The 27,158-nt window shown below is 41.3% G+C and overlaps 1 protein-coding gene across 1 annotated transcript in view; it reads left to right on the forward strand.

Annotated features, from left to right (window-relative positions):
* The first annotated feature begins 243 nt into the window (after positions 1 to 243).
* The window catches only part of LOC145395182 (solute carrier family 12 member 9), a 38,864-nt gene continuing 11,949 nt past the window's right edge, over positions 244 to 27,158 (forward strand). Inside the window, exons 1-10 of the mRNA XM_080268872.1 lie at positions 244 to 433; positions 7,328 to 7,499; positions 14,621 to 14,755; positions 16,198 to 16,332; positions 17,330 to 17,526; positions 19,009 to 19,240; positions 20,009 to 20,188; positions 24,225 to 24,314; positions 25,313 to 25,520; positions 26,629 to 26,827. Coding sequence (XP_080124998.1) covers positions 344 to 433; positions 7,328 to 7,499; positions 14,621 to 14,755; positions 16,198 to 16,332; positions 17,330 to 17,526; positions 19,009 to 19,240; positions 20,009 to 20,188; positions 24,225 to 24,314; positions 25,313 to 25,520; positions 26,629 to 26,827 — 1,638 coding nt within the window. The 5' untranslated portion in view covers positions 244 to 343. The remainder of the gene's footprint in view (positions 434 to 7,327; positions 7,500 to 14,620; positions 14,756 to 16,197; positions 16,333 to 17,329; positions 17,527 to 19,008; positions 19,241 to 20,008; positions 20,189 to 24,224; positions 24,315 to 25,312; positions 25,521 to 26,628; positions 26,828 to 27,158) is intronic.

The following is a 27,158-nucleotide window of genomic DNA, read 5'->3' on the forward strand; positions in this document are numbered from 1 at the left end:
GCCATCGCTTGTAATTTCATTGAATATCTTATCTGCAACAAAAGTAAATATTTGAGAACACCGCTAATAGATAAACACTGATAGTCAATTATTGCGGTCACCTGGTTTATCTGATTTTTCCTACCTGAGATGTGGGGTTTGGTGCCGGGGCGGTGTGGCAACAGTGACGGATTTCATTGCCAGTGTTGTCATCATCAGCTGTGGAGGTGGTTGTGGTGGCTTGGTGGAGGAACCTTAGTATTACGCGATTATTTCCTTGATTTGTGAGGGTGTGCACAAATCCCACGGTGCACCAGGAGTGTGTGGGCGTGTGTAGGGTGTGTGTGAGTTACTGGGGCTTAGCATGGCCACCCCAGACCCCTCCATAAACAGCACCAATGCGGAGTTTGGTGGAGGCGGGGATGCCGAGGCTGTGGTGGGCGTTAATAAAAAGGTGAGTCACAAATGTACGTAAATGTGTTAGGCTCAGACTCGTGATTTATGCCATCTGAGTACATATTCTAGGTGATATACGTAGCTGATACTGATATATATGCGGTAAACAGTCTGCATCTCGGGTGATATTAGCGTGCTCAGTGCCATAGTACAGTACACAAGTGCGTTTGATAGCGCAAAAGAAATTTTGAGACCGTGTAGAGGAGCATCCTTTCCTGTATTGTAGTTATGTATATATCTTTAAGTTGAAAATACCCAGTGACCACCAAAATATAAGGGCTAAAAACATGCAGGTGTAATTTTGATCTTGTTATTAATAGAACATCACTAGTTTTACCCACAGAAGGTGAACATTATGCAAACCAAACTTAAAAACACCATAAGACAATGTTTCAGAACTGCTTTGCCCCTGTTAGTTAGATGGAAGGTCGGTTTAGGATGGACTGGGGTATATTGTACCAGTAGTGTCAGAAATTGGGTCAGGCCCTGTATATAACTTCTGCTCATATATAAATAGTACTAGTTGATACTTAACCCATCCTGACCTGACCTATTCGGGCATTGCCGTTCTAGGTTATTACCCAAATCTGACTGTGAAGCATTTTTTAGTCCCAACAGTGGTATCATTTAACACCAAACCTGATGAGACCAAACTAGCTCATAAAAGCTTCATTTGTTAGTCAAACCTGGCTGCCATTATCTCCTAGCACCAAGCCTAACAAGACTAAGGCTAATGTGATTGTGAAAGCATCATTCCTCAGTCCTAACTCTGGTATCATTCAGTCTTGACACCACACCTTACAAGACCCAATCCAGCCATGAAAGCATCATTCCATACTCCAAACCTTGGCATCTTTATCTCTTTTCTATCGCTACTTTAATGGTCACTGCTCCTCTGAACTGTCTGCTTGCATTCCTCCACCTCTACGACGGGCGCGTAGCACCCGTCTGGCAGCAAACTCTCATCCCTTTTCTGTCCAACTCTCTAATGCAAGAGTTAACCGTTACTCCCAGTCTTTCATTCATGCAACAGGTCAGCTCTGGAACTGTCTCCCTCTGTCTGTATTTCCTCCTGCCTATGATCTCCAGTCTTTCAAACGCAGTGTGTCCAGGCATCTCAAAATGATCAGATCTTGAATTTGGCTCTCTATTGTATTTTGTTTTTCTCTTGGAGGGAACTGTTACTGCGGGCTCATGGCCTTTGGTTCCTTCTTCCTCGCATTAAAAAAAAAAAAAAAAAAAAAAAAAAAATATATCATTTGGTCCTAGCATCAGTATCCTTTAGCCCTTAAAGGCAGTTTGAGTACATTTATCATGAGGATCAAGTTACTTAATCAGCCACTCTCAGCAGGATAGAGGCAGAAGGAAAAAACGGTATTCATCCTTCCTTATACAGAATTTTAAACCTTTAACAAGAAATTGCAGGCTAAAGACTAACAAATCTAATTCAATGTAGTGCTTCCTTGGTAAAAAAGTTATGTTGAATATTTGAGGGACGATTTGAATTTTAGTAATTAATTAAGAGGAGTCACCAGTGAGGGATTACAGCAAGAAGGTACCGTACTGTATTCCAAAACTGACCAAGACTGAATCTCAGGAAATACACATTCTGCAACAGAGTAATCAGAATGATCTACCAAAATCAGTAGTAAACTCTGATTCAGTTATATTCTACCCATCTGCCATCCTATCTTCTTTGCCTCATCAGAAGAATAGTAGCCTAGGGATAGGCTACCATCCTGACATTTAAGGCAAGGGTGATCAGCCCCACCTGTCCCATAGTGGCAGTATGTAAGTGATAAAACCTAACCACCCTTGGATATAAACCCCTGTGAGGCCTGTCTGGTTGGATTTCCTTAGCACCCTAGACCACCTGAGGGCATTTGGTTACCTGGTATATGGTTACCACTTATCATAGTAAATAGTTGGTGGGTTAGAGTAAACTATTCAGCTTGTCTAGTAAATAGTTTGTGGGTTAGTGTAAACTATTCAGCTTGTCACTCAGTTTAGAGCTACCTGAAGCAGTACATCGAGTCAGTGGGTGGTAATTGCACTTCAGTAAAAAGACTAAAAGATTGAATTAAGTATGGGCCCATCAGAAGCAGAAATGTAATATTAAAGAAAGTATGCAACAAAATTACAATAACCTTAACCACTACCAAGAAGAGCACGGGACAGGGCGACATGGAGGCAGTTTGTCTGTGTCACCCGTTACAGGATTGAGGTGTCTGGCAGTAGATAGATAGAAAGTATGGAGCTGGAGTCACAGACCCAATAGCATCTCCCAAAGACATCTGTAAGGGTGTGTAAGTGTGATTTATAGCTGTGCACAGCTGTGGATGGATGTCTAGCCTTCAAGGATGGCATTTATTTTTTATTTGTACTTATGTACTGTATACAGTATAATAATTTTTAAGTCCATAACAGTGCTCATGGCTTTTTGTTTTTGGTAAATTTGGGTGTGAGAAGTAAATTACATAATGGTGCAACTTAATCCATCTTAGAACTGTTTTAACATCCTTGTAGCTAAGTGAGCTTTCCTACATTTTGTCCAAAATATTTTTGTGGAAAGTTTTTTGGAGTGTAGCCTGTAGTAAATGACTTAGCTACTTGGGCACCACTTGATGGAATTTTTTGATGAGTTTCATTTGTTTCCTTATCTGATGTTTTGTACAGTATATGAGTCATTTCCTCTGGTTGCAGTGCATTTTCATAACCTCTTTGATTTATTCTCATGAAGTTTGACTGAGGAATCAGTATTTTTTCCCCATAATCAAGCATATTTATATATTTGTTTATGTTATTGTTATTATTATTATTTATTTATTTTTAAATTTCTGTGTGTAGGTGGGAAATCCACTCTCCACTTCCATTGATTACAATTGCTGACAAGCCAGGTAATTTTTTGTAGCCAAGAAAATCATTTGCTACTCTGAAAGGTAATTATCTAACCAAATAAACACCTGATGGCCTAGTAGGTTAAGGTGCTCCAGCTGAATGTGTGGTCCATAAGGCTTTACATTCAATGGATGGTTGGAGTTTATTGTTCATATAATGCTGCTCAGAAGGAAGTGACTGATCACTGTTGCCTTAAATGTTGGAACTAACTAGCTTAGTTCTGGGCTTCCATACCCTTGATGAGCAATAAAGGATTGGGTAATAGATAAGTTGATGCCATAGTTTCTTGGCAGTCTAGTTGAATTGGAAGGATCTTCCCTGCAACTTCTCTGTCATAAATTCTTAGTTTAGTACTAATATGAAGTGAGAGAATAGAGAGGGATGCTGCTTCTCCAACTCCCAGCTCCCTATACTTTCACATGTAGCTGCATTGAAATTGAGCCAACCTCATCTAATTTATTTTTAATGCAGATGCGATTGCAGATGGAGATAAGAGTGGAGAAGCAGCCCCCTCCCCATTTTCTAAACACTGTATTCAATAAAGCATTAGTGATTGAATAACTTGGAGACTAATTAGAGGATAATATAGTAGAGTACCAGTTACTCTTGGACATTTGCCTATAAGGACTGTAGATTTTATTCAGGTATTTGTGGCTCAGCCCCTGCACTACTGTATAATGTCACCCTGGATGGGGCAGCAGTGGCATCCCCCCAAACAAATCACCTTTCCATGATGCTGTATCCTCCAGTCTCAGGCAGTCCTCTCTCACTGTCCCACACCTCTTATTCATATACCTCTCCTCTCAGTCCTGAGAAAAATTGAATTCCCCTAGAGCAGTTTTTTACCTTTCATTGTTGTTTTTTTAAATTATGGTCCCAGCCTTATAGAAATGTTAACCTTGTGGATTGCAGCCTGAAGTAGTCCTTTTCTTGCAGTCTGCAGTGCTTACTTCAGAGGATAGGGAGAGACTTGAGGTGCATTTGTATAATTGCTGTGCTGATCAGATTATATTGGTGCCACTGTATGAAGGTCTTCCTCTTTAGCACCTTCCCTGGTAGTGTGATGAAACAAATAGAGGAGAAAAACCACATTCTGTGCAGTATTAACATTTCACAATTTTCCCTGAGGCTGTGAGTTGTATGTATTTAGCAGCAAAGTTTTAGCCTCAAACATGCACTTATCACCACCCTGTTAATCTCTGTGTGTTTGGGAGAGACTGAATGCACATTTTTTTATTCTTTCATTATCTGTCTGCAGCAGGGTGCCCTAATCCCATAAAGGGTGGCCACAAACAAATTGCCTCCATGGGGCATGTTGCCCTGACCCCTGCCATTTTGGTGCCATCCCCCAAATCACACTCCTCCCTCATATACCTCTCCATTCCATCCTTCCTTCTCATCCTTAGTCTCCCCCTCCCTCTCCCCCCCCATCCCACCCCACTCACATACACTGTCTTTTGTAACCCCACGTTCTCCATCCTCTCCACATGGCCAGACCACCTCTCCTAACATTTTTAGTCACATCCACACCACAATGCCCCATCACTTCCTTATTTATCAGTCTGTCTCTCCAAGTAACTCTACATGCACCTCTCAAGTAACTCATTTCCACTGCCCTCACTCTTGACCTATGCACATCCAACAAGGTCCAGGCAACTTTCACAAAGTCTGCCAATTTTTTACTCAGTATGGCACTTCTCCCTTCCATTTACACCGTGAAATCTTATGAACTCGTTCTTGTTGTTGACAAAAACAGTAATCTCTCATTGTGTGTTCACCATTTTTTTTTTTTTTTTTTTTTTTTTAAGTTAGCAGTAATTTATGAACATTTTGCATTTAAAGATCCCTTTGCCATGTGTAATGCTAATTTGCCACTTTTGACCAGTTTGCAGGAGCTGCTTGTTTTGTGAAAAAAAGTTGTAATATTTTGGAACACAGCCCTTATTAGTAAAGACATAACTTTTTATTTTTGTTTTATTTTTTTATTTTTTTCTAATGGAGCTGGGCCACTCACACAGCCTGAACACTAAATCAGTGTTGTATAAAATTTGAGGAGCCACAGTAGTTACAGCTACCGCAAATTGACTTAGGACCTCCCCCCACATGGTATAAGTAAACACAGAAATCATAGTTTATCACAATGTTTGTTCATGAAATGCCATTCATTAATATGAAATCAAGTTTCCCTCGTTTTTCAGGACCAGTTGGATGCCTTTTGGCACGGAATCTCTTGGATCTCTAAAGTATTCTAAGGACATTTCTTTTGCACCAAACATTTGTCAGTTCAGTCTTGAGGTTGTCCAGATTGGGTGTCTTCTTCTCTGCCATGATTTTCTTCATCTTTGCCTAGCAGTTTCTATCAGGTTTAGATCCGGACTGTTGCCAGGCCAATCGAGGACCTCAATCCGATTATCCTGAAGCCATTTTGTCACCTTTCTTGCTGAATCATGCGTGAAAAAGTGACACCCATGAATAGCAAAAAAGTTCAACAAATGATCTTTCAGAACTTGAATGTACCGGCCACCATTCATCATCAAGTTATTAGGAAGAAAGTAGCAACCTCCCCTTGCCATTTCACCTGAGAACCACCCCCATACCATTACTGATTGTGAGTGCTTAACAGTCGGCACCGTGTAAGCAGGGTCATATCGACTACGGGAGGCCGGGTGACAAACCTTGGCAGAACGAGCCTGGAACACTTGAAATGTGCTTTCATTGGAAAACATAACTTTTCTCCACTCATCCGATGTCCAGTGTGCATACTTCTTGGCAGACTGAATGTGCTGCTTCTTCATGCTGTCAGTGAGAAGCGGTGGTTTCTTGGCTCCGGTGCGGCTTGGCAAACCCAGCTCCTTCTGCAAGTGGTGTGGGATAGTTCGAATTGAGACGTTTTGTAACGGCTGGGGATGCAGTCTCTTCAGTTCTGCTCTGTCAGTTGAGGATTCTTGATTACTTCCCTCTTCAGAAACGTATCTGTACCTCTGGAAGTCGTCCTCATCTTTCCAGCGCCATGCTTGTGCTCTGGTACGACATCAGGTGACAGGCCACACGCCGCAGCAAGAATCTTTATGACAGTCGACTTTGCGCATCCAGTATGTTCACAAATCGTGTTGATAGGGACATTATCCTGCCTCCATGCAATGATATGGACCCTCTCATCCCCTGAGCCGTACTTTCCAGGCATGACAACTCGACTCTAGCAGAATAACAGGGCAAACAGTAATGCATACTTAAAAAGAGGGAGATGCAGGCTCAGAGCAAGGGGAACATATACTCCCACTCTCGCTTCTGGACAAGCACTGACGTGCTGAGTGTTTCACCACCTCCCGCCAACACCTGAGGAATTGCCAGTTACTTTTTGCCCCAAAATTTACTTGGTAGAGGTGGAAACACAAAGCAAAGACAGACAACTCTCCCATAGTAATTCTGTGTGTAGTTCCTAAGTAAATTTGCGGTGGGTGTAGGTACAAATAAAACCCCTTGGTTGGGGGAGGCGGTGGCTCAATCGGTAGAGAGGTGGCCTGCAGTCCTTACGGACCCAGGTTCGAATCCCGGCTGGGGTAGGGAACAGTTTAAGGATTTGAATTTCATTAAATCAGGCTTTACTAATCTACCAGAAGACCCGCCGACATGTAGTAAAAATACCCCCGCTAATACCAATACACCAGTCCTGTATGAGACAGCCCTAGCATGTATTCAATATGGACGGTGGGTGTTAGCGCCGAAGTGGTGACATGTAGAGGTGTATGGTATGTAGGAGGACTGCTGGGCCTTGATAGCAGGCTGTGAAGCCTATGCCCAGAGTCGGACACATTAAAAAAAAAAAAAAAAAAAAAAAAAAAAAGTGGAATCAATCCTCTAATCTGACCATACATGGCCATCAACTGAGCTGGGGTTAGGGATCTTCATCAAGTTATGAACAAAGACACTGTATAATGTACTGTCACTCAACATTAACTTCCTATTTGATATATCTTATACTCTCCATCAACAGGAACGAGCACCTCTGCTAACCCAGCGGCGACTGTTCCGAAGCCTCAGTGGTCGAGACATATCCAATGGCAGCTCTGAGACTAACAGCACAGGACGTACCCTGGGCACGTTTGGAGGCGTCTTTGCACCTGTCAGTCTTTCACAGTTCAGTTCACTGCTCTTTCTGCGAGTTGGTATGTAGCCTATTTTGTTTTTGTTTCATGTTGTTCACTAAGGCATATTCCTGTTAAATATCCAGGTGAATTTGGGGTACAGATTTAGTTTGTCTTAATGCAGCCAAATATTTGTACGTCTTAATGCAGCCAAATATTTGTATTCGACTTGGGTCATATTTTTGGTCAAGTAAGGGTTAATGAAGGCTATATTATATGTAACTCATTTAGTTTGAAAAGCCTATCCCAAGCAGAATAAATCTTGAAAGGCCAAGAATGGAAAAAAGGATCCTCGTGGTTATTGGGTTAAGGAAGCTGTAGCATCTCATCCGTCACCCTCATTATACAATTGACTTTTGCAGTACACTCAATCCTCATAAATCCTATGTTCATAAAGCACGGATTCGTAAATCTCGGCTAAGTGGCTGTCATACTGCCGGCAACCTTTAATCACCATTAAGTCAAGAAAATCGCAGACCTAGGCACCTAAGTGGGCCTTTTCCAAGGAGAACCATAAACTGCGGCATCCAAACTGAAAATCGCGACCCAACAACCAATGACCACGGGTCCCTGGTGGCAAGTGGGCATACTAATGCCTCCATGTTGTTGTTCTTATCCCGCCAGTCCGCACACTACAGACCATCGCCGTGGAGTACAAGAGCTACCTTCTTTTTCTGTGCAACTTCCCCCCGCCCCCTACCTGCCATGGCCCCTCCTGACCCCCCGATGAAGCGCTGTAAGCAGTATGGCATCAAGAAGCTGCCGCCATTGTTGTACTGTCAACGTTTGGAGCAGACCAACCGTGAAGTGAGTGAAGTGAATGTGCAGGAACGTTGCGGTCCTTCTATGAAGGAGCTCTGTGATTTGCTTGTTTACCTAGACTTGGCCAAGGAGATTGTGATATCCATTGAACATGATGAGGAAAAGTGTAGTGAGAGTATTGGTTACCTAGAAAAAGCTGTGCATTTTTACAGGGACATGCATAATCGCAGAGCTAATGAGAGATATCAGGAACTCATCACCCACTATTTTGCCCGGGTAAGGGGAGAAACTGAGCCTGAACCACTGCCTGACCCTTCACACACTGAGGGTGTGGATGACGTAGCATCTGTCATCTCTGAGGCAAACTTTGAGGGCTTCCTGAGGGAGGCAGAGGAGCTGGAGATAGGAGAACAGCATGAGGGAGCACCCCCATCTCATGCTGAGAGGTTCTAAGTTCTTCCCAACACCACCTCTTTCCATTCACTTAAGCAATTTCGTATAGGATTAAGGTGAGATCCCTTAACATTGCTTATTTCTATTTAATACATGCACTGAATATTCCTAAATTTGTATGTTTGTGTTTGATGGTACCTAGATAGGTGTAGGTATGGTGCTGTGGGGGCTGGTTGGCCAAAGTCCAGACCCAAATTAATTTTTCACATAAGAGTTATTATTCATAGATCATGGAATTCATAAATCATGGCAGTGGTCCAGACCCAAATTTCTGCAATTTATGAGGATTAAGTGTAGTTCAGTTATACGATCGCAATTTTATAGTAACCGTTTCTCAACAGACAGTAACCTCTCAACTAATGCCAGTTTAAACAGCGCATTTTCGTTTTAACACGAGCAAATATTTAAGGAGATATGTTTAACTAACAAGGGCTTCTCAATTTAACGCGACTTTACACATAAGTGATGTTTTCAAATTAGCCGCGCACGCCTTGGACAGTCTCAGGCTGATAGACCATCTCGGGGACGGTTTAATTTATTCAGTTGAAAAAATATATATATATATATATATATATATTGTATCTGTTTCATTATGGTAAATTAAGTCTTTACATATCAGGACAGCAGAGTGAGGAGGGACAGCATACCGAGGAGGGGGAGCAGAGGGAGGTGGGGGTAGCGGGGTGAGGAGGGACAGCAGCAAACGACGAGTGATGCGTAATGAAGTGATGCCGTGTGTTGTTATTGTTTGTGACCTACTTACCGTAATGAAAATGTTGCTTTTACTGTATTGTTTCTATCTATCTATCTATTGCCAGATGCCTCAATCCCGTTTGGGGTGGCCACAAACAAATCGCCTCCAAGTCGCCCTGTCCCCCGCCATTTCACTGCCCTGCTCTCAACTCACACCCCCCTCTCTCATATACCTCTCCACCCCATCCCTCCATCTCATCCTCGGCCTCCCCCTCCCTCTTCCCCCCTCCACCTCACTCACATACACTCTCTTCGTCAGTCTTTCACCCTCCATCCTCTCCACATGGCCAAACCACCTCAGTGTGTTCCTCATAACGCTTCCTATCACATCCACATCCACACCACAACGCTCCTTTATATCCTCATTCGTAAGCCTGTCTCTCCACATGACTCCACAGGCTCCTCTTAAATAACTCATTTCCACTGCTCTCACTCTTGACTTGTGTCCTTCCAACAATGTCCAAGCTTCACTTCCGTACATTAGAGTTGGTATCACAATACTGTCATGTAGTAACTTTTTCACTTCCATGCTCACTTCCCTATTTCTTATCACTGCTTTCAAGGAACCAGCAACCTTTCTTCCCAGCTGTACCCTTTCAAGCACTTCACCCTCCAAACCTCCATCCTTACTCATCACACTACCCAAATACTTAAATGTACTCACATTTTCCAATTCCTCACCATCTAACCTCGCTGTACATTCACTAACTTCACCTCTCTCAAAGACCATCACTTTACTCTTCCCTACATTCACCTTTAGGTTCCGTTTCTTACACACTCTCTCAAACTCATCCACCAAGCCTTGCAGCTCCCCTTCGTCTTCACTCAACAACACAGTATCATCTGCAAACAACAGTACAGGGAGTTTCCAAACAGTATCCTCTCTCACCAGGGCCACTCCAACATCCACTGCCCTACCTTGTATCTCTTTTATTACCCCATCCATGTACAGATTGAACAACCATGGAGACATGACACATCCCTGTTTCAAACCAACTTTCAAAGAGAAAAATTCACTTAGTTCACCATCCACACGCACTGCAGCCTTCGCACCATCGTACATACTCTTCACAGCATTCAACAACTTCCCATCTACTCCATATATTCTTAACACTTTCCACAATCCTTGTCTATCCACCCTGTCATATGCTTTCTCCAAATCCATGAAAGCCGCATACAACTTCTTTCCCTTCTCTAGAAACTTTTCCACTAAAGATCTAAGAATGAATATCTGTTCTACACAACCTCTTCCCTTCCTAAAGCCTCCCTGTTCTTCTCCAACTAATTTCTCTGTTCTTTCTCTAACTCTGTCTATAAGTATCCTACCATACACTTTTCCTATTATACTAAGAAGACAAATGCCCCTATGATTACCACACACTTCTTTTTCCCCTTTTCCTTTGTACAAGGGAATAATTATACCTGACTTCCAATCCTTCGGGACTCTACCTTCCTCCCAGGCCAATCTGCACATCTTCCACATCCATTCTACTACTGTCTCTCCCCCATGCTTCAGCATTTCACCACACACTCCATCAATTCCTGGGGCTTTCCCTGATTTAACTTTCTTCATTGCTTCCACAACTTCTATCCTACTGATTTCTTCCTGTCTTCTCACCTCCCTCCTTCTCCTAGCCATTCCCCAGCCACTTATACTCGCATTACTTCCATCCTCTACGTTCAACAATTCCTTAAAGTGTTCTCTCCATCTGCTCACTTTTTCTCCCTTCTCCACTAGTAATCTACCATTTTTATCTTTCACTCCCCTGCTAACTTCACTTCCACCCTGTCTGACTCTTTTCACTTCTCTCCAGAACATTTTCTTACAGTCCCTCCACTTTACACTCAAATTCCTTCCAAATTCCTCATCCACTCTCTTCTTACTCTCTCTTACTAATCTTTTCACCTCTCTCTTCCTTTCCACATATAACTCTCTCTTCCGCCTCTCAACTTCTTCCACGCCCCTATTTCTCACCCATTCATTGTATGCTTTCTTCTTTTGTGCCACAGCCTGTTTCACCTCTTCAGTCCACCACGCTGTTCCTTGCACCCCCCTCCGCCTTCTCTTCCTTCCACACACCACATCACATGCTGCACATATTTCTTCTGTAAATATCTTACACACACCTTCCACGTCTCCCATCTGCTCCAATTCATATTTGCCCAATCGTTCCTCCACTTCTCTCTTATACTCTGCCTTTTTCTCATCCTCTTGTAACCTTTCCACTCTCCTTGCAACTACTCCTTCCTCTCGTCTTTCCCTTCTTCTATTCCTCCATCTCACTTGCATCCTAATTCTGGCCACCACCAAGTAGTGGTCAGAAAGTCCACTCCCCCAACCTTTATACACTCTTGCATCCTTTACACACCTTCGCATCCTTTCATCCACACACACATAATCAATCATTGCCTTCCTTTCATTCAGTTCACCACCCACCCTTCTCATCACTCACCATGTATACCTGTGGATCATTTTATGCCTGAAGAGGGTATTGGCTATCACCAACCCCCTCCCAGCACAAATGTCCACTAACGCACTCCCATTCTCATCTATCTCGGCAGGCACACCCCACTCACCAACTATTCCATCCACCTTCACATTACCAACTTTACCATTCATATCACCAATCAAAAACACTCTTTCATTCCTTCCATACTTTTCCATGCACACTTCCACATTTGTCCAGAACTCTTCTCTCACTCTTCTAGCACGATCTTGCGTTGGTGCATACACACACACAATCGCCCACATTTGTATTCCAACTTTCAACTTTACCCACACAATCCTTGACCCAACTGATCCATACTGTCTTATGCTCTTCTTCCATCTTTTACTCACAACTATACACACTCCTTCCTTTGTATGGTTTCTATGACCTACTAATGCATTAATAATGTTGAGGAACTTTCACAATGCCATGAAAGAAACAAAACTGAAAGAAAATCCACGTAAAAATGAAAACAGTACTGTATGTATTTGGGGAGAAATAAACAACACTTTGGCCCAGCTAGAGTTCAAATGTTGCTTACTTCTCCCCAAATATACTGTTTTTGTTTTTTACGTGGATTTTCTTTCAAATTAATATTGTTGCTTTTAAGTTTAGTGTAGCATAACTTCCCAAATGGGTAAACTTTCCCAGAGTCCAGGAACGTAACCCCCAATATTACCATTGTTTCGTATGGGAAAATTATGTTTAAATAACTCGTTTTTAGGTAACGCGACCTCTCCAGGAACATAACCCTCACTTTTTTTGAGAAGTTACTGTACTGTACAGTCATAACTTTATAGCCACCGGTTTTTAATATACAATCATCATTTTTGCTTATATGACCCCCTACGAAGCACATTTTTTTAAGATTATCACCATTTTCATTTATACACCCACCGTGATCCATACGTTCTGTACAGTGTATGACCAATCATTATCCTATTGTTTTTTCTTGAATGTTACCTGATCCTTAATGTAATTCAGTTTCCAAAAATCCTCATCAGTGTGAAATACTTTTTTGGTGTAATAAGGATGTATTGATACCACCTCTCCACACACAGTTGCTGCATATTTGATTTTTTTTTTGGGGGGAGGGGAGGGAGACAGGTATAAGAACATATATAATTTAGTACAGTAATGCAAGAAGCTTCATTTATTCTGTAAAGCCCTCGGACCTAGTGGATTTCAGAGACTCTAGAATAAGGTATTATGTTTTCATATAGAGATCATTGACCATGCTGTTATGTGTAGGTCTTTTCGCTTGAGCTGTCCATGTGCTGCTGTTATGGATTATTTACCTGCTCTGTCCCTTAGCCCAGAGGCCTCCCTGCAGTACACACACAAATACAGTATACAGGATGGACATGGTGATGCCGTATTTTGTAAATGGTTTTGCCAGGTTTCATTCAGAATCAAGAGCAGGGCTGGAGAAGCAATACACATCAAGGTTAATTGCGGTAATGTGACTAATTATGTTGATGACATAATTGCAAGAAAATTTATGATGCCAGTTGTACATTGCCATTTACTATAGAGAATCCTGTTAATTCTTTAATTACTGTAAGCATATTGTCAGAGATCACGTATATAATTGTTGTGATTATAATTTTATCAGTATTATATTGGTAGGCAATAGTTAGTTTGTATAAAACTAATGTTTGAGCTGTCTGTCTCTCAGTCATATTCTAAGTGACATAATAGGGGATGGGGCAGGGCGAGACTGAGGATGAGATAGAGTCAAGAGTTAGCCTATATGAGAGGGGTTTAGGGTAGAGAAAGGGCAGCCTGATGGTGGCAGACAGGGTGACATGGAGGTGATTCATTTGTGGCATCCTTTTCCAGAATTAAGACATCTGGTTGTAAATAGATACGGGTAGATCGATAGTGTTCTTGAAATTACCTTTGCTTTAAGTTTTGCTGCCATTTGAATAGTCATAGCCATTTTAAATGTAGCTACTGTGTTCTTTATCAGACTGTATCCTGTAGGTGTATGTGAACTGTATCCATAAAGAAAAATACCAGAACAATTGATACAAATGAAAGAGTTGAGAGATGGGATGGGACTGGAGCATATTGGTGTTGTATGAGGAGGGGTACATTTAGATGGTTTGGGCATGTGGAGAGAATGGGGGATGAGAATTGGGTGCAGAAAGTGAGAAGTGTTAACATTAGGAGTAGGGCTGCAAGAGACAGACCAAAAAACACCTGGGATGAGGTCATGGAGTGTGGCCTCAGGGATAAGGGACTGAATAGGGAAGCTGCCAGAGATCAAGCAGCATGGAGAGCTGCCATTAGGTGACCAAGGCCAATCCATGCACGCATGTTGGACCCTTTAAAAATGAAATGAAACGAAGCAAAAAAATAGTTAGACCTGTGAGATACAACCAGCTTTAGACTTAAATGAAATGCGAATGAGAGTGATGGCTGTTTCACTAGGCATGCTGTTGATAGTTCCCCTATTTTCATACTTTCTCTAGTCCTTTTTTCTTGATCTTCCTTCATCCCATTCTTAGGTGGGAGAAGAAAAGGTCAGGATGATGGTAATGTTTAATATTTTCTCATTCTCATATTTTATCTTTTGGAGTTTTATAAATGTTACCGTACCTTGTCTTTAGATGGGAAAAATATGATTAGGATGATGATGGCAGTAAATATGGAACATTGACTAAAAGTGTCTCTCTGCAGGCTTCATCGTGGGTAACCTTGGTCTGCTGGAGGCGTGTGGATCGCTAACACTTGCATACGCCATCCTGCTCTTCACCATCCTCTCCATATGTGCTATTTCGACCAATGGGGCTGTGGAAGGGGGTGGAGCATACTGTATCCTTTCATAACAAGCAAAACCATTGTTACCTTTTCTTTTTTTTTTTTTCTTTCCAAGTTCACATTTTATTCAGTTTTGGGAAAGAAATCAGGTTGTGAAGAGGCTGATGAAGAAAATTTCTAACTCTTCAGTATTCCTGGTTGCTCTGAACCTTAAGAAGTGTATGTATTCAGCAACCAGAATAAAATTTAAATCATTGGAGTGAAGCAGTAGTAGTAGTAGTAGTTGTTCTTTAGGCAGTTTGGCCGAACAGCCCCGAGTCCGAATCCCTTAGGAAGGCCATGGCCGAGACCGGGCTTTCCCACAGAGCTCTCAAAGAGTGTATGTTGTGTTGTTGGCGTAGGTGATTGTGTGCAATGCAGTCTTCCATAATGTGCTTAATAGTATGGGGTGCTGTGTTGCATCCTGGACAGGCATCAGCGACGGAGTCATCCAGCCTCTTTTGGTAGCTTAAGAGGGCTGGATGGTGCCCACATCTCAGCCTGGCCAGGTGGACCCTGTCCTCACGAGGAAGATAGGATTCATAAGGGTGGAATGCAGGAGGCCGTTCATGCAGCTGTGTGTTGTTTTTTAGTGACTGAGTGGAGCAGCGAGTGATCTGAGCGTGGATATGCTTCTGGAAGCTGGTCTGAGGTGGGCGAGGGGGGAGAGATGACAGTATTTGTGTATGGTATCGTGTGCTGGGTGTTGTTTTGATGTTCCTTGGTGTGGGTGGATGTGCCGCCATGTACTGTAGTGGATGTTGTGGGTTTGTGGAGGCGCAGCAAGAAACTGGGTGCCTCTCATGTCTAGGTGATCCTTGACCTTGAGGACTTTGGTTTCTTGATGTAGGTGGTCTGTGGGTGTAGTAGCTGTGCAGCCTGTGATTATTTTTAGGGCCTTGTTCTGTATGATCTGTAGAGTGTTGTAGTGTGTTTTGGTCAGGTTAGAAGCCCAGGCAGGGTAGCAGTGGCGTGTTCGCCGTGGGTCAACCCCCCAGAGGCTGTCGAAGAGAAGAAGAGGACAACATGGGGGCCAAACCACTGCAAACCCCCCCCGGCCCTTCACGGGGCTCGAGTACCTGGGAGTGAAGCAGTTAACACCATTGCTTAAGTTCTGTCTTCAGTAACCTGCTACATTACAGTACTGTACCAGTACCTTAATCAGTCTATTTTAACTTGACCTAACATTGCCATTTTTACATCTAGAGTGCCAAGGCATAACTAGAGATTAACACTAGAATATGGTGCAAGTTATGAAAAAATGTTTTGAGAAGCATGTAAAGGCAGAGCATTGGCTCTTCTGGCACTGCAAGAAATAAACTGCAAAATAAAGAAGATATATGCCAAGTTCAAGGATGTGTGTTGGCTAAATTGTATATGAATGAAACAAAATTCATTCCGTACAGTGCAGTATTGTAGATATATGTGTACATAATATTTTCCTTAATGGTGTGCAGATATGATAAGCAGGACATTAGGGCCTGAGTTTGGAGGGGCCATAGGGGCTTTGTTCTTCTTTGCCAATGTGTTCAGCAGTGCCCTCTATGCTACTGGCTGTGTGGAAGGACTTGTGGACAACTTTGGAGAGAGTGGTAAGTTTTCAGGCAAAGATTCGTACCATGAAACCAACAGTGAACACCAGGTGGGTAAGTGGGTTAAGGCATTCCAACGAGATGTGGCCTGGGAGGATCTTAATTTGAGGGGTGATGGAATTCATTGCCACATAATGCCACTCTGGGGCTAGCAGATGATCCCATTGCCATAACCCCTTGAATCTGATGACATATTCTGACATATGCACAGGGAAAGAAATCAGGTTGTGAAGGATTTACTGGAAACTGTATCCTACCCCATCAGTGCAAATAGTTTCTCTAATATTAACAAAATCATTTAGAGGTAACACGAATAGCCAAAAAGTACATCATCGAATTCATGGATTATATGTTTGGACTGAACAGCCAAGCCTTGAGGCCCATACACTCCTGATGATGTAATGGATTGTGTGGATGGAGTAGCCTAGCCCTGGACCATTATGCTCTTGATGGGGTATAGTAAAGGTTTGGATAATATAGTATTGTACTTGGATGGGTGACCGCCTGGGAACACCAGATGCTGTTGGCATCCCTACGTCAAGTGGGGTTGGTGGAGGATTAGTGCCCCTCCCTGTAAAACAATTAACTCTAAGCCCTTAGCCACCCCGTCTGGGATACATGGCGTCTGGCAATGAATGAATGATGATGTAGGTTAATTTTATGGCAGACTCAACTTTGTGGGATAGTTACATTTAAGAATTCATTTTGGTGGTTCTCTTGGCTTTTCTGGTATTTCTGTTGATTTTCTTTTTCTACGTTGATCTCTCTCTCTCTCTCTCTCTCTCTCTCTCTCTCTCTCTCTCTCTCTCTCTCTCAAGTTTAAGCATGCAAATGAGGGAGGGACATTGAAGTGTATCTTAATGATTTTTGGTCATTTATTAAAGTTTTAAGTAAAGAAGTATTTTGCTCAGTGCCTTTTCAAGCCTGCCAGTAATCTTTCCATAAATTTCTGGCTTCCTGTATTAGATGATTATACATTTGCACTTTGACATTACAGGTAAGCTGGGACAGTTCCTGACAAGTGGAGGGTGGTATAACTTCGGCTATGGATCTGCAGTGAACTTCATCAACCTTCTTGTGTGTCTCATTGGAGCTGGCATGTTCAGCAAGCTTACTGTCGTCATCTTTGCTGTTGTCCTTATTTGCACGGGCTCTGTTGTGTTGAGCTTCTTGGTGATAAACTATGAAATATCGGTGAGTAGAGTACTGAAGTACTGTGCAGTGAATCCTTATTATGAGTAGCAAGTTTTTCCATTGCAATTATTTTTCATGTTAGAGTGGGATGTTCAGTGCAGATGCATGGTTCAACACAGGAACAGTGAGATTATAAACACTTTTTTTTTTTTAACAAATGATGAATATCTATCTGTCTATCTATTGCCAGACCCCAAATGATGAATATCTATCTATCTATCTATTGCCAGACCCCTTAATCACGTAAGGGGTGGCCACAGACAAATCACCTCCATTTCGCCCTGTCCCCTGCCATTTCACTGCCCTGCTCCCCTCTCTCATATACAGTACCTCTCCACTCCATCCCTCCATCTCAACCTTGGACTCTCCCTCCCTGTGCCCTCCTCCACCTCATTCACATACACTCTCCTCATCAGTCTCTCACTCTCCATATGGCCAAACCACCTCAATATGTTTCTCCTAATGCTTCCTATCACATTCACACCACAATGCTCCTTCACTTCCCCATTTGTTAGTCTGTCTCTCCACGTAACTCCATATGCTCCTCTCACATAACTCATTTCCACTGCTGTCACTCTTGACGTGTGTCTTTCCAACAAGGTCCAAGCTTCATTTCCATTCGTTAGAGTTGGCATCACAATACTGTCATGCAGCAACTTTTTTACTTCCTTGCTCACTTCCTGTTTCTCATCACTGCTTTCAAAGAACCAGCAACCTTTCTTCCCTGTTGTACGCATTCAAGCACTTCTTCCTCTAAACTTCCATCCTTACTCATCACACTTCCCAAGTACTTAAATGTACTTACGTTTTCCATTTCCTCCTCATCCAGTCTCACTGTACATTCAGTGACTTCATTTCTCTCGAAGACCATAAATTTACTTTTCCCTACATTCACCTTTAGATTCCATTTCTTACATACTCCCCCAAACTCATTCACCAAGTCTTGCAGTTCCCCTTCATCTTCACTTAAGAACACAGTATCATCTGCAAACAACAGTACAGGGACTTTCCAAACACTGCCCTCTTTCATTAGGGTCTCTCCAACATCATCTGCCTTACCTTGTATCTCTTTTATAACATACAAAAAGGAAATCCTACAAATTCTTATGATTCAGGAAATGTAACCTGATACATATGCATAGAACGCCCTGCATCTCAGTAGGGAATCTTGGTAAAAAGTAGACCCACTCCCCTTGCAACCCTTTCCGATAAAAAACAGTAAAAATTTGTGGGAAATCATGCATATATAAAATAAAACATGTATCTTTTTCCAGGATATTCAACTACATTTCTTCATCACTTAAGGACTGAACATAATTGCTACTGAAAGAAAATCATAACTGATTTTTTAAGCTTCTTTGATATTCCTTCTCTATTTTTGCTGTTAGTCTGAAGGAAAAACACAGCATTAAGTGAGGCAAGAATATCATATGATATTTTGTTGTTTTTTTCAAGGTTCTAATTACCCACTGCTTCCCACAGGTAGAGATTCCCCAATCCAATCCCATAGTAAATGAGAGTTATCACCTATATGGCAACTATACAGGATTTTCTGCTCAAACTTTGGAAGATAACATTTGGCCCCACTACTTCCGAGACTACACATCTTGTGATGATGACAATTACTCCACCTGCGACGTGGTTACTTTTGCATCCTGTTTTGGCGTTCTTTTCAGCGGTGTCACAGGGATTATGACCGGAGCTAATATGTCAGGTATGTATAACCAGTTAAACACAAGGTGGCCTAGTGAGGTAAGATACTTCAACTAATGTGGCCCATATGTGTTGACATAGTGATTCATGTTTATAGCTCACATAATTCTACTCAAGGACAAGCACCCTGAATGTCAAGACTAAGTAGTCTAGCCTTGGGCATCTACACTCCTATTGAGGTAATAAAGGATTGCATGCAGTGAGAGTGAAATGTAGCTACAAGCTTGGTAATTAACCACATAGTCATCATTCATATGCAGGAAACATTGAGCCACAAGTACAATCACTCGATGATCTTTCTTTTCAGTCTCTGTGTATAGTGTCCAAGCTGATACTCTTGCATTGTTACAGACATTACTACTCATCTCATGTTTCTTTTTTTCCAACAGTGTCCATTAACTGTTGGGAAGCAAATAGCTGCTTTTGGCTCTTGGTTTAGCTTCCAGTCTGTAGAAACTATCATCTGTACCATGGCCAACCCCAGTATAGGGATAAATCACAAAGAGTTGCCACAAATGCTTATATGCTGCGTAGAATGCAGGACAGTCCTGTCTTTTATTTGCAGGGGAGTTGAAGGATCCAGGAGAGAGTGTCAGTGCGAACTGTTTGGGGGAACATTGTTCATCAGTCTCCTTGTCTTTGTTCTCTTTGATATTTGCAGGGGAGTTGAAAGACCCAGGAAATACTATAGGATTCTTTTTCAAATGTCTTTCTTTGTCTACCTGCTTTTCTTTATTCTGACTTTATCATTTTTCCTTTCCTTCCACAGGGGATTTAAAGGATCCAGGCAAGAGTATACCAATGGGAACCTTTTTTGGCACATTATTCACCTTCCTGCTCTACCTGCTGCTCTTTGTACTCACCGCTGCAACCTGTGAGCGATTCCTCCTTGGCAACGACTATATGTACATGATGGACATTAACCTCTGGAACCCATTTATCACTGTTGGTGAGTATTAGTCTGTTCGTTTTCATCTTAAAGAACTTTCCCAAACTTTGAATACTAAATTGTGGTTACATGAAATTCATTAAATCTTAGTTGTGAGGTAGGAATGAGTCTCCTCAGTTATAGTTTAAATTGACCCTCCAGTCTGACCGTACATAGCTATCCACTGAGCTGGAAGGTGTTGGTAATATTAATCAGATTAGATTAGCAAGAATTTTTGAAGAGTTATGGCCTTCATCCATTTACTTCAGTGGATCATACAATTGCAACAGAGTCAACAAAGAGACGTCATGTGATCGAGCGGGTCACGGCACTTAACTGGATAAGGTCTGGAAAGATTTAAGTCCGAGGGATGAGTGGGGTTTATTGGTCACATACCAGCATTTGGGGGTGCAACTGGTCACATTCAGGTGAAATATCTAAACTGAGCAGTCTATCTCTGAGCCCCTCTTCTCCTGATGGGAATATAAAGAGTAAGGTGATGACAGCATGACTATGATAAAGTATTTTCTGGTAGATTCCTACTGTCTCCAGTCAGTTTCATTTATCTTTGAATAGACTTTGTGAAATGGATGGACTGTATGGAACCTTCATGAACATCTTCAGTACAAGAGGTCTTTTCAGAGTTGAATATAATTGGAAGTACGGTAGAGGGAATGAAATAACAAGACATCCTCATGCTGTAAAGGTTTCCACCTTGTGCTGCAGTGTCTTCTCGACTTTATTCTTGATATCACCAGATGATAGTTTTCAGCCTTGGAGAGTCCACTGTTAGTAAATTGATTTATAACGGTAGTATCCTTCCAGATCAAAAAAGGCTTTCCTAAACTAAAAGTATAGCATGGCAGTGACAAGCATAAAATAAAACTGTCATCCTTAGGTTGAAAGTTATCATTGGTGAGTAAATTGGTATGTGGCTCCATTTCACTGGGCATTCTGTTGTAGTTTATGCTTTCAGTTTTGTATTTCCTAATTCTTTACACTGTAATTTTTAATGAAAAGTGGACTATCCCTTTGAATCAGGTGATATATTCTGTTGGTTTAGTCATCCTACTTCCAGACAGTTTTATTTGTCTTGGGGGAGACCTTTACAGAGACTGGGTCAGTGAAAGCCATATCTGTCTCCCCAGTTCAATATGTCTCTCCTAAGCTGAAGAGAATCATATGGAGGCAGCAAGATTGGTACACATAATACATATCAAACTGAAGTGGTTAATGATGATAATGAGTGGTTGAAATTTTTGTCCAGTAATTTTAATTCAATGTGGATGTGTTATTTAATAATTGTTTTGCCAACATCATTTTTTATTTTGTCACAGATCTTTTCCTGTTGCTTAAAAAATACCAAGACAACACTCGTGTTTTCATCCCAATCATTTTACATTACACCATCTATGAATATTATTATTTCATTCCATAATATGCATAATAGCATATTGCTCTTACCTAGTGCTATTCTTAATCCTTATGCATATGTATGATCTTGCGAAGGAGGGACATAGGTGAGCATGGACGTAAAGAAATCATTTAACCCCTTAACCGCGGGGCGTCACTTTCGTGACGCTTGGGAGCAAGGGATCATACCGCGGGGCGTCGCTTTTGTGATTCTGTGTTATTTTGAATTCACCCGGGCTTCCAAGTGGGGGCTTGTATCATCTATCAGTACTGACAATGTCCAACACTAGTCAGCACTCCTAATCTCATCTGTACTCCCATCCATTGTTGACAATTTAGCCATTTCTCCCCTCGTTTGACTCCCTCCCCAACCCCCTCCACAATTTATCCTCTCGCCTGTCTGCCATGCTACGCTAAGTAAATCTTCCCTGGAATTTTTCACTGATTTCATCCATTGAAATAAGCCCTATGTCGTATTCTTATACCAAATAATATATACAAGAAAGAAATCAGGTAAGTGAGAGTGCCATACACCTGGAATTGGCTAATTATCACCTACAACACCTCACGTGCACTCTGCTCTGGCTAATTTTCGCTGTTTTTTCCCCTTGAAATATGTCAAGATAATCTATTTTCGTAATAAATATACATGTAAGGAGGGAAGGGAGAAGCCCAAGAGTATTTACATTCACCTGGAATCCACTAATTTATAATGTATTGTCTAGATTTCTCCAAGCCAATCATGTCAGTGCTACACAAAGCTGTTTCAAGATTTAACATTGGTAGCTCTGATTATATATCTTCTAAGTAGGCCTCTAATTTATTTTCGTAATAAATATACATGTAAGAGGAAGGAGAAGCCTAAATGATATTTACATTCACCTGGAACTACCAAATTTATATTGTATTGTCTAGATTTCCTGCCAATCATATCAGTGCTAGACTTAGCTGTTTCAAGAAGTAATATTGGTAACCTTGAATAACCCCTAAAGCAGGCCTCAGGCTAGCTGGCCTGGCCTAAGTAATGCAAAATTTTCATCTTCCAAGTGAGAGGTAATTTATAAGCCGATCTTGCTGACTTCAGGGCTTTTTTTCACCCCCATGCAAATGGCTCTGTGACCTTTACCCCTACTAAACCTCGTGTGGAAAGAGGTAAAGGGCTGACAATTGATAAAAGAGTGACTACGATCTTTCTATTGAGTAAAACAGTGCAAGTGGAATTGTAAATAATGTGTAAAAAGCAAGTGAAAGTAATGAATGTAAATATACGTGAACAATGGAAAACAGTTTTATAAGTTATTTCAAGTGACAGTGCACAACACAGTATAAATAAAATAGAAATGTAAATAACGTAAATAAAATAGAGAACGTAAATAGAAATGTAAATGAGTAGTATTATAAGAATACGAGTATATACCCTAGGAGTAATGAAAGTGAAAGTTTCACTTCTTAGCATGTCTGATTGCTATGAGTTATGAGAGTGAAGATGAATGTTACATTAACTCTCAATGCCAGTATACAGGACGGTGTTTAGTGCCACGTATTTTACTGAAAGAAATTGAATCCCTACAGTGACAATAAACTTAATACTACTGAAAGAAACTATGGATAAAGACTGTAGATATATAAGTGTTATATAGTAATAGAAATATAAAGTGAGGGTTTCATGAATAATAAAATGACAGACTACCATATTTAACTAGTGCTGGTGCGACGCATCACTGTAATTTCCATTGCTTTCACAGTGTTTTTTTTTTGAGTATGGATCCCAAACTACTTGAAAATTGTAGAATAGTGTTTATAGTGTTTGTATCTGGCTGTGGTAATCATATTACTGGCTGTCGGAAGTGTAAAGTGGAGACTTGCTACCCTACTTCAGAGGTCTCCACAAGTCCTACGGTAACCGACGAAGGCTCAACAATCATTCCAGGAGAAAGCTGAAGGTATGTGCCATAAGCATATGTAATTTTATTATTCTAGGACTAATAACTGATTTTTGGCAAATATTTTTTGAGAGTCTGTCGGAGCCCAAATAACCCCGCGGCACACGCAAGTCATTGGTAAACAAGCCCGCGGTGTAGGGGTTAATGAAAGTATTGATTCTCATTATATTTTTTTTTTTTTTGTTTTTTTTTTTTTTTTTGGGGTGGGTGAAGAAGGATACAAGTCAAGAGTGAGAGGAGTAGAAATTAGTGATCTAAGAGGAAAATGGAAATTACACAGAGAGGCAGAGTACAAATGAGGAAGTTCAGCAACATTATGGTATTAGGATGGGTACCTTGAAACAGTTTGGCTCTGTTGAGTAATGGAAAGTAAGATACTGTATTTATGTGAGGAAGGGAGAGGGAGACTGAGAATGAGGTGGCATGGCATATGAGTGAGAGTGATGCGAGATGGAGGAAGGTCTGTGTGATGGCAGAGGACAGTGGTGTGGAGGCAGTTTATTGTGCCGACGCTATCCAGGATTAAGGTGCCTGGCTGTTGATCAATACTGATGTTAGACGGATGGATAATTAAGGTCTTTGTAGCGTCCTTGTGCTGCTTGTCTTTGTGACTTATTTATGTTTCATTGAGTTTTTCCATGTTTGTGTTAGGTGTTTGCTTGGCTGTGGATTGACTTACCTCATATATTTTCCTCCTACAGGTGTTATCACAGCAACACTGAGTGCCAGTCTTAGCAACATCATAGGATCTTCACGTGTCCTGGCAGCACTAGTAAAGGATAACATATATGGTAAGTTGTGCACTGTTTGTAGGCGGAGATATTCTTGTGCATTTTGTTTTAACCCCAAGCTCATCTAACTGTAAAATCAGTTGGACTGCAGGGTGAATCTGGACTTTTCTTGCAGTCCACCATCCTTCCTTGGGGGACAGGAAGGAAGTTAAGGGATGATTATGTAACTAAGCAGTGGAACCCCTCCTGGTTATGTCATTACCTCTGCTTAAAGTTGCCTCTCTCCAGTATCATTTGTATGCAGGGACTTTGTACAGGCGATCTTTATTTTGTGTCAGAGATGTCCTCTAAGTATCACAACTTTTTCAGTTAAACTGGTACACTACATTAGGGCATAGTTGCAGATCTGCTTTATAGAAAACAAGAATAATCCCAAACCTTTCTCCCTCATATTGTAGGAAGTTAGCCCTTTATTCCAGTGACATATTTTTCATTATAATGAGGTAGCACCAGGCAATTTTATTTAACTTTGGGGAGATGTCTCATAATGAAGGGCATTAAGGAAAGTTGTATTTAACCCATTTAATTAGAAAATTCTGTCATAAGGTGCCATAAATACAATAATCTGAAAGCAGGAAGCATATAATAAACAATACCTGCACCATATTTCATGAGACACATGGGATTAACATGTCATATAGCCAACCCATTCAAATACAGCTGTCTGGAGTATGGAGCACTTTCTATTTTATAGCAAAGAGAGGTATACCTACACATGGAAAAGTTGTTTTAACATAATGTGTAGCAGTTTTGGTCAGACTTTGCCTCACCTCAGGCATATGTTCCAGTATATACAGAGGCAAGTAGGAAAGAGAGGAAGGGGAAGAGAAGGGAGGGAAGCAATGGCATTAAGTGTAAGAGAAAAAGTTGGGATGAGAAGTGAGGAAGTAGGGTTGAGAGAGATAGAGATGATATGGGAAAGAGAAGGCAAGTGAGAAGTAGGGTTGAAAGAGGAAAGATATTGTTTTAAGTCAGTGTTATTTTTTTCTACTCGTCAGGGCGACTAACCCACTTCATTGGCCTGGCAACCATTGGTAGCAACCCCGTTGGTGCTGTGGTGGTGTCAGCGATACTGGTGGAATTTGTGCTGCTCATTGGTGGACTGAACCAGATTGCAAAATTCACATCCATCTTCTTCCTTCTTTCATACTTCGCCACCAACCTCGCATGTCTTGGACTGGAATGGGCCAGCGCTCCTAACTTTAGGTTGGTATTAAAAACATTCCTCTTTGTAAGTGGGGGACATGTTGCTGGATGTCACTACATTTTGTGCCTTGATTTCATATTGCCTCTTGGCATTGAAAATATGAGACTTTCAACTTGGATTTTGGCTCAGTTTACTTGCAACTGCATGTTTCCTTCATAAGATTGATGATTTTGTGGCCAGATACTAGATGGTAGCCACACATCACTCTTGGTGCATTCTTCTAGGGTTAGTAGTAATCATCCGTCAGCTGAAAACAACCCAGCTGTTGTAACCTCCTTCATTCCTACCTAATAACTGAGGTTCATTGAAATTCACACAACCATGACATAGTATTTAAATTATGGGAGTGGCCTAGTACCATCAGGTGAAAACAAATCAGCTTTAGCAACCAAGGAGACTCATTTGTACGTCATGATAACGGCTCATCAAATTTCATCATACAACAACAGTACAGTATTCATATTGTGGGAGTGACCCAGTTTGATCAGTGAGAACAACCTTGCTATAATTCCCTGTCCCCTTACCAGTCCCACTTTCCGATGCATCTCTTAGTGGATACCTGTGCTGAGGATGGTGGATAATGGTGCCATGATGTTTATCAATGGCCATTGATGATACATACCCTCAGTGTATCAAGCTAGTTGGAGGAAAGGTTGATGATCTAACCAGTAGTTCGATATAGCCAGTGTCTGTTAGGAGGGACTGTAATGACCCCAGGTTCTATATATACCAATATTAAATCTTGATTGGTGGATGCCTAATGAAATTATATGTGTTCACAGTTTTATTTTATTTTAATTTGTGTGGGTTTTTGCTGTGTCCCATGATACTATATAGATGAATATTAAGCATTTTCAATTAGTAATAATCAACCAGACAGAAAGAACTATGAAAATTACTCTTTATTTACCTTTCGTTCAGTCTGGCAGCCATTTCATTTTGGTAAATCAACTTTTTCTTCTGACATTTGAAGATTGTTCAGTAGGTTCACAGGGGGTCATTATAGCCAAAAGTTCGATTAACAAGGTTCAATATGGCAAGGATTTACTATATTGAAGATTTACTGTAGCTCTTGCAATAATAATTTTGTGTCCCTTCCCTCCTCAGGCCCACTTTCCGGTATTTCTCATGGTGGACGTCCGTGTTGGGAATGGTCGGTAACGGAGCCATGATGTTCGTGATCAGTCCAACAGTGGCGGGCATCTGCATCATCGTGTTACTGATACTGGTCATCATACTGCATCTACAGTCACCCTCAGAACAACATCACTGGGGATCCATATCACAGGCTGTCATTTTCCACCAGGTGAATTAGATGTTTTTTAAAGTTGTCTTGTCCAGATCACCTCGCTCATCAGATTTATTTGTTTATTTATACATTTTTCTTTATATTTCTTGTTTTATTTCAGTGTTTGTATGATGGCAGTTAAATGAAAAATCTTGAAGCCTTTTGAAGATGTCCAGCAAATGTTTGACTATGCAGAAATGAATATCATAGGAAAAGTCATGGTTTTTAAAGATTACACTTTGAGAGCTTATGATCCTTTCTTCAGCGAGGAGTGTTGATGTGTGCAGACTGTAATCATGCCAAAGCAGAGTTAACTACCTTACAGTCAAACATGGCTTGTGATTAAATA

This window comes from Coenobita brevimanus, chromosome 30, assembly GCF_032717465.1.
Source record: "Coenobita brevimanus isolate Jiangsu-jjx chromosome 30, ASM3271746v2, whole genome shotgun sequence".
Lineage (NCBI taxonomy): Eukaryota > Metazoa > Arthropoda > Malacostraca > Decapoda > Coenobitidae > Coenobita > Coenobita brevimanus.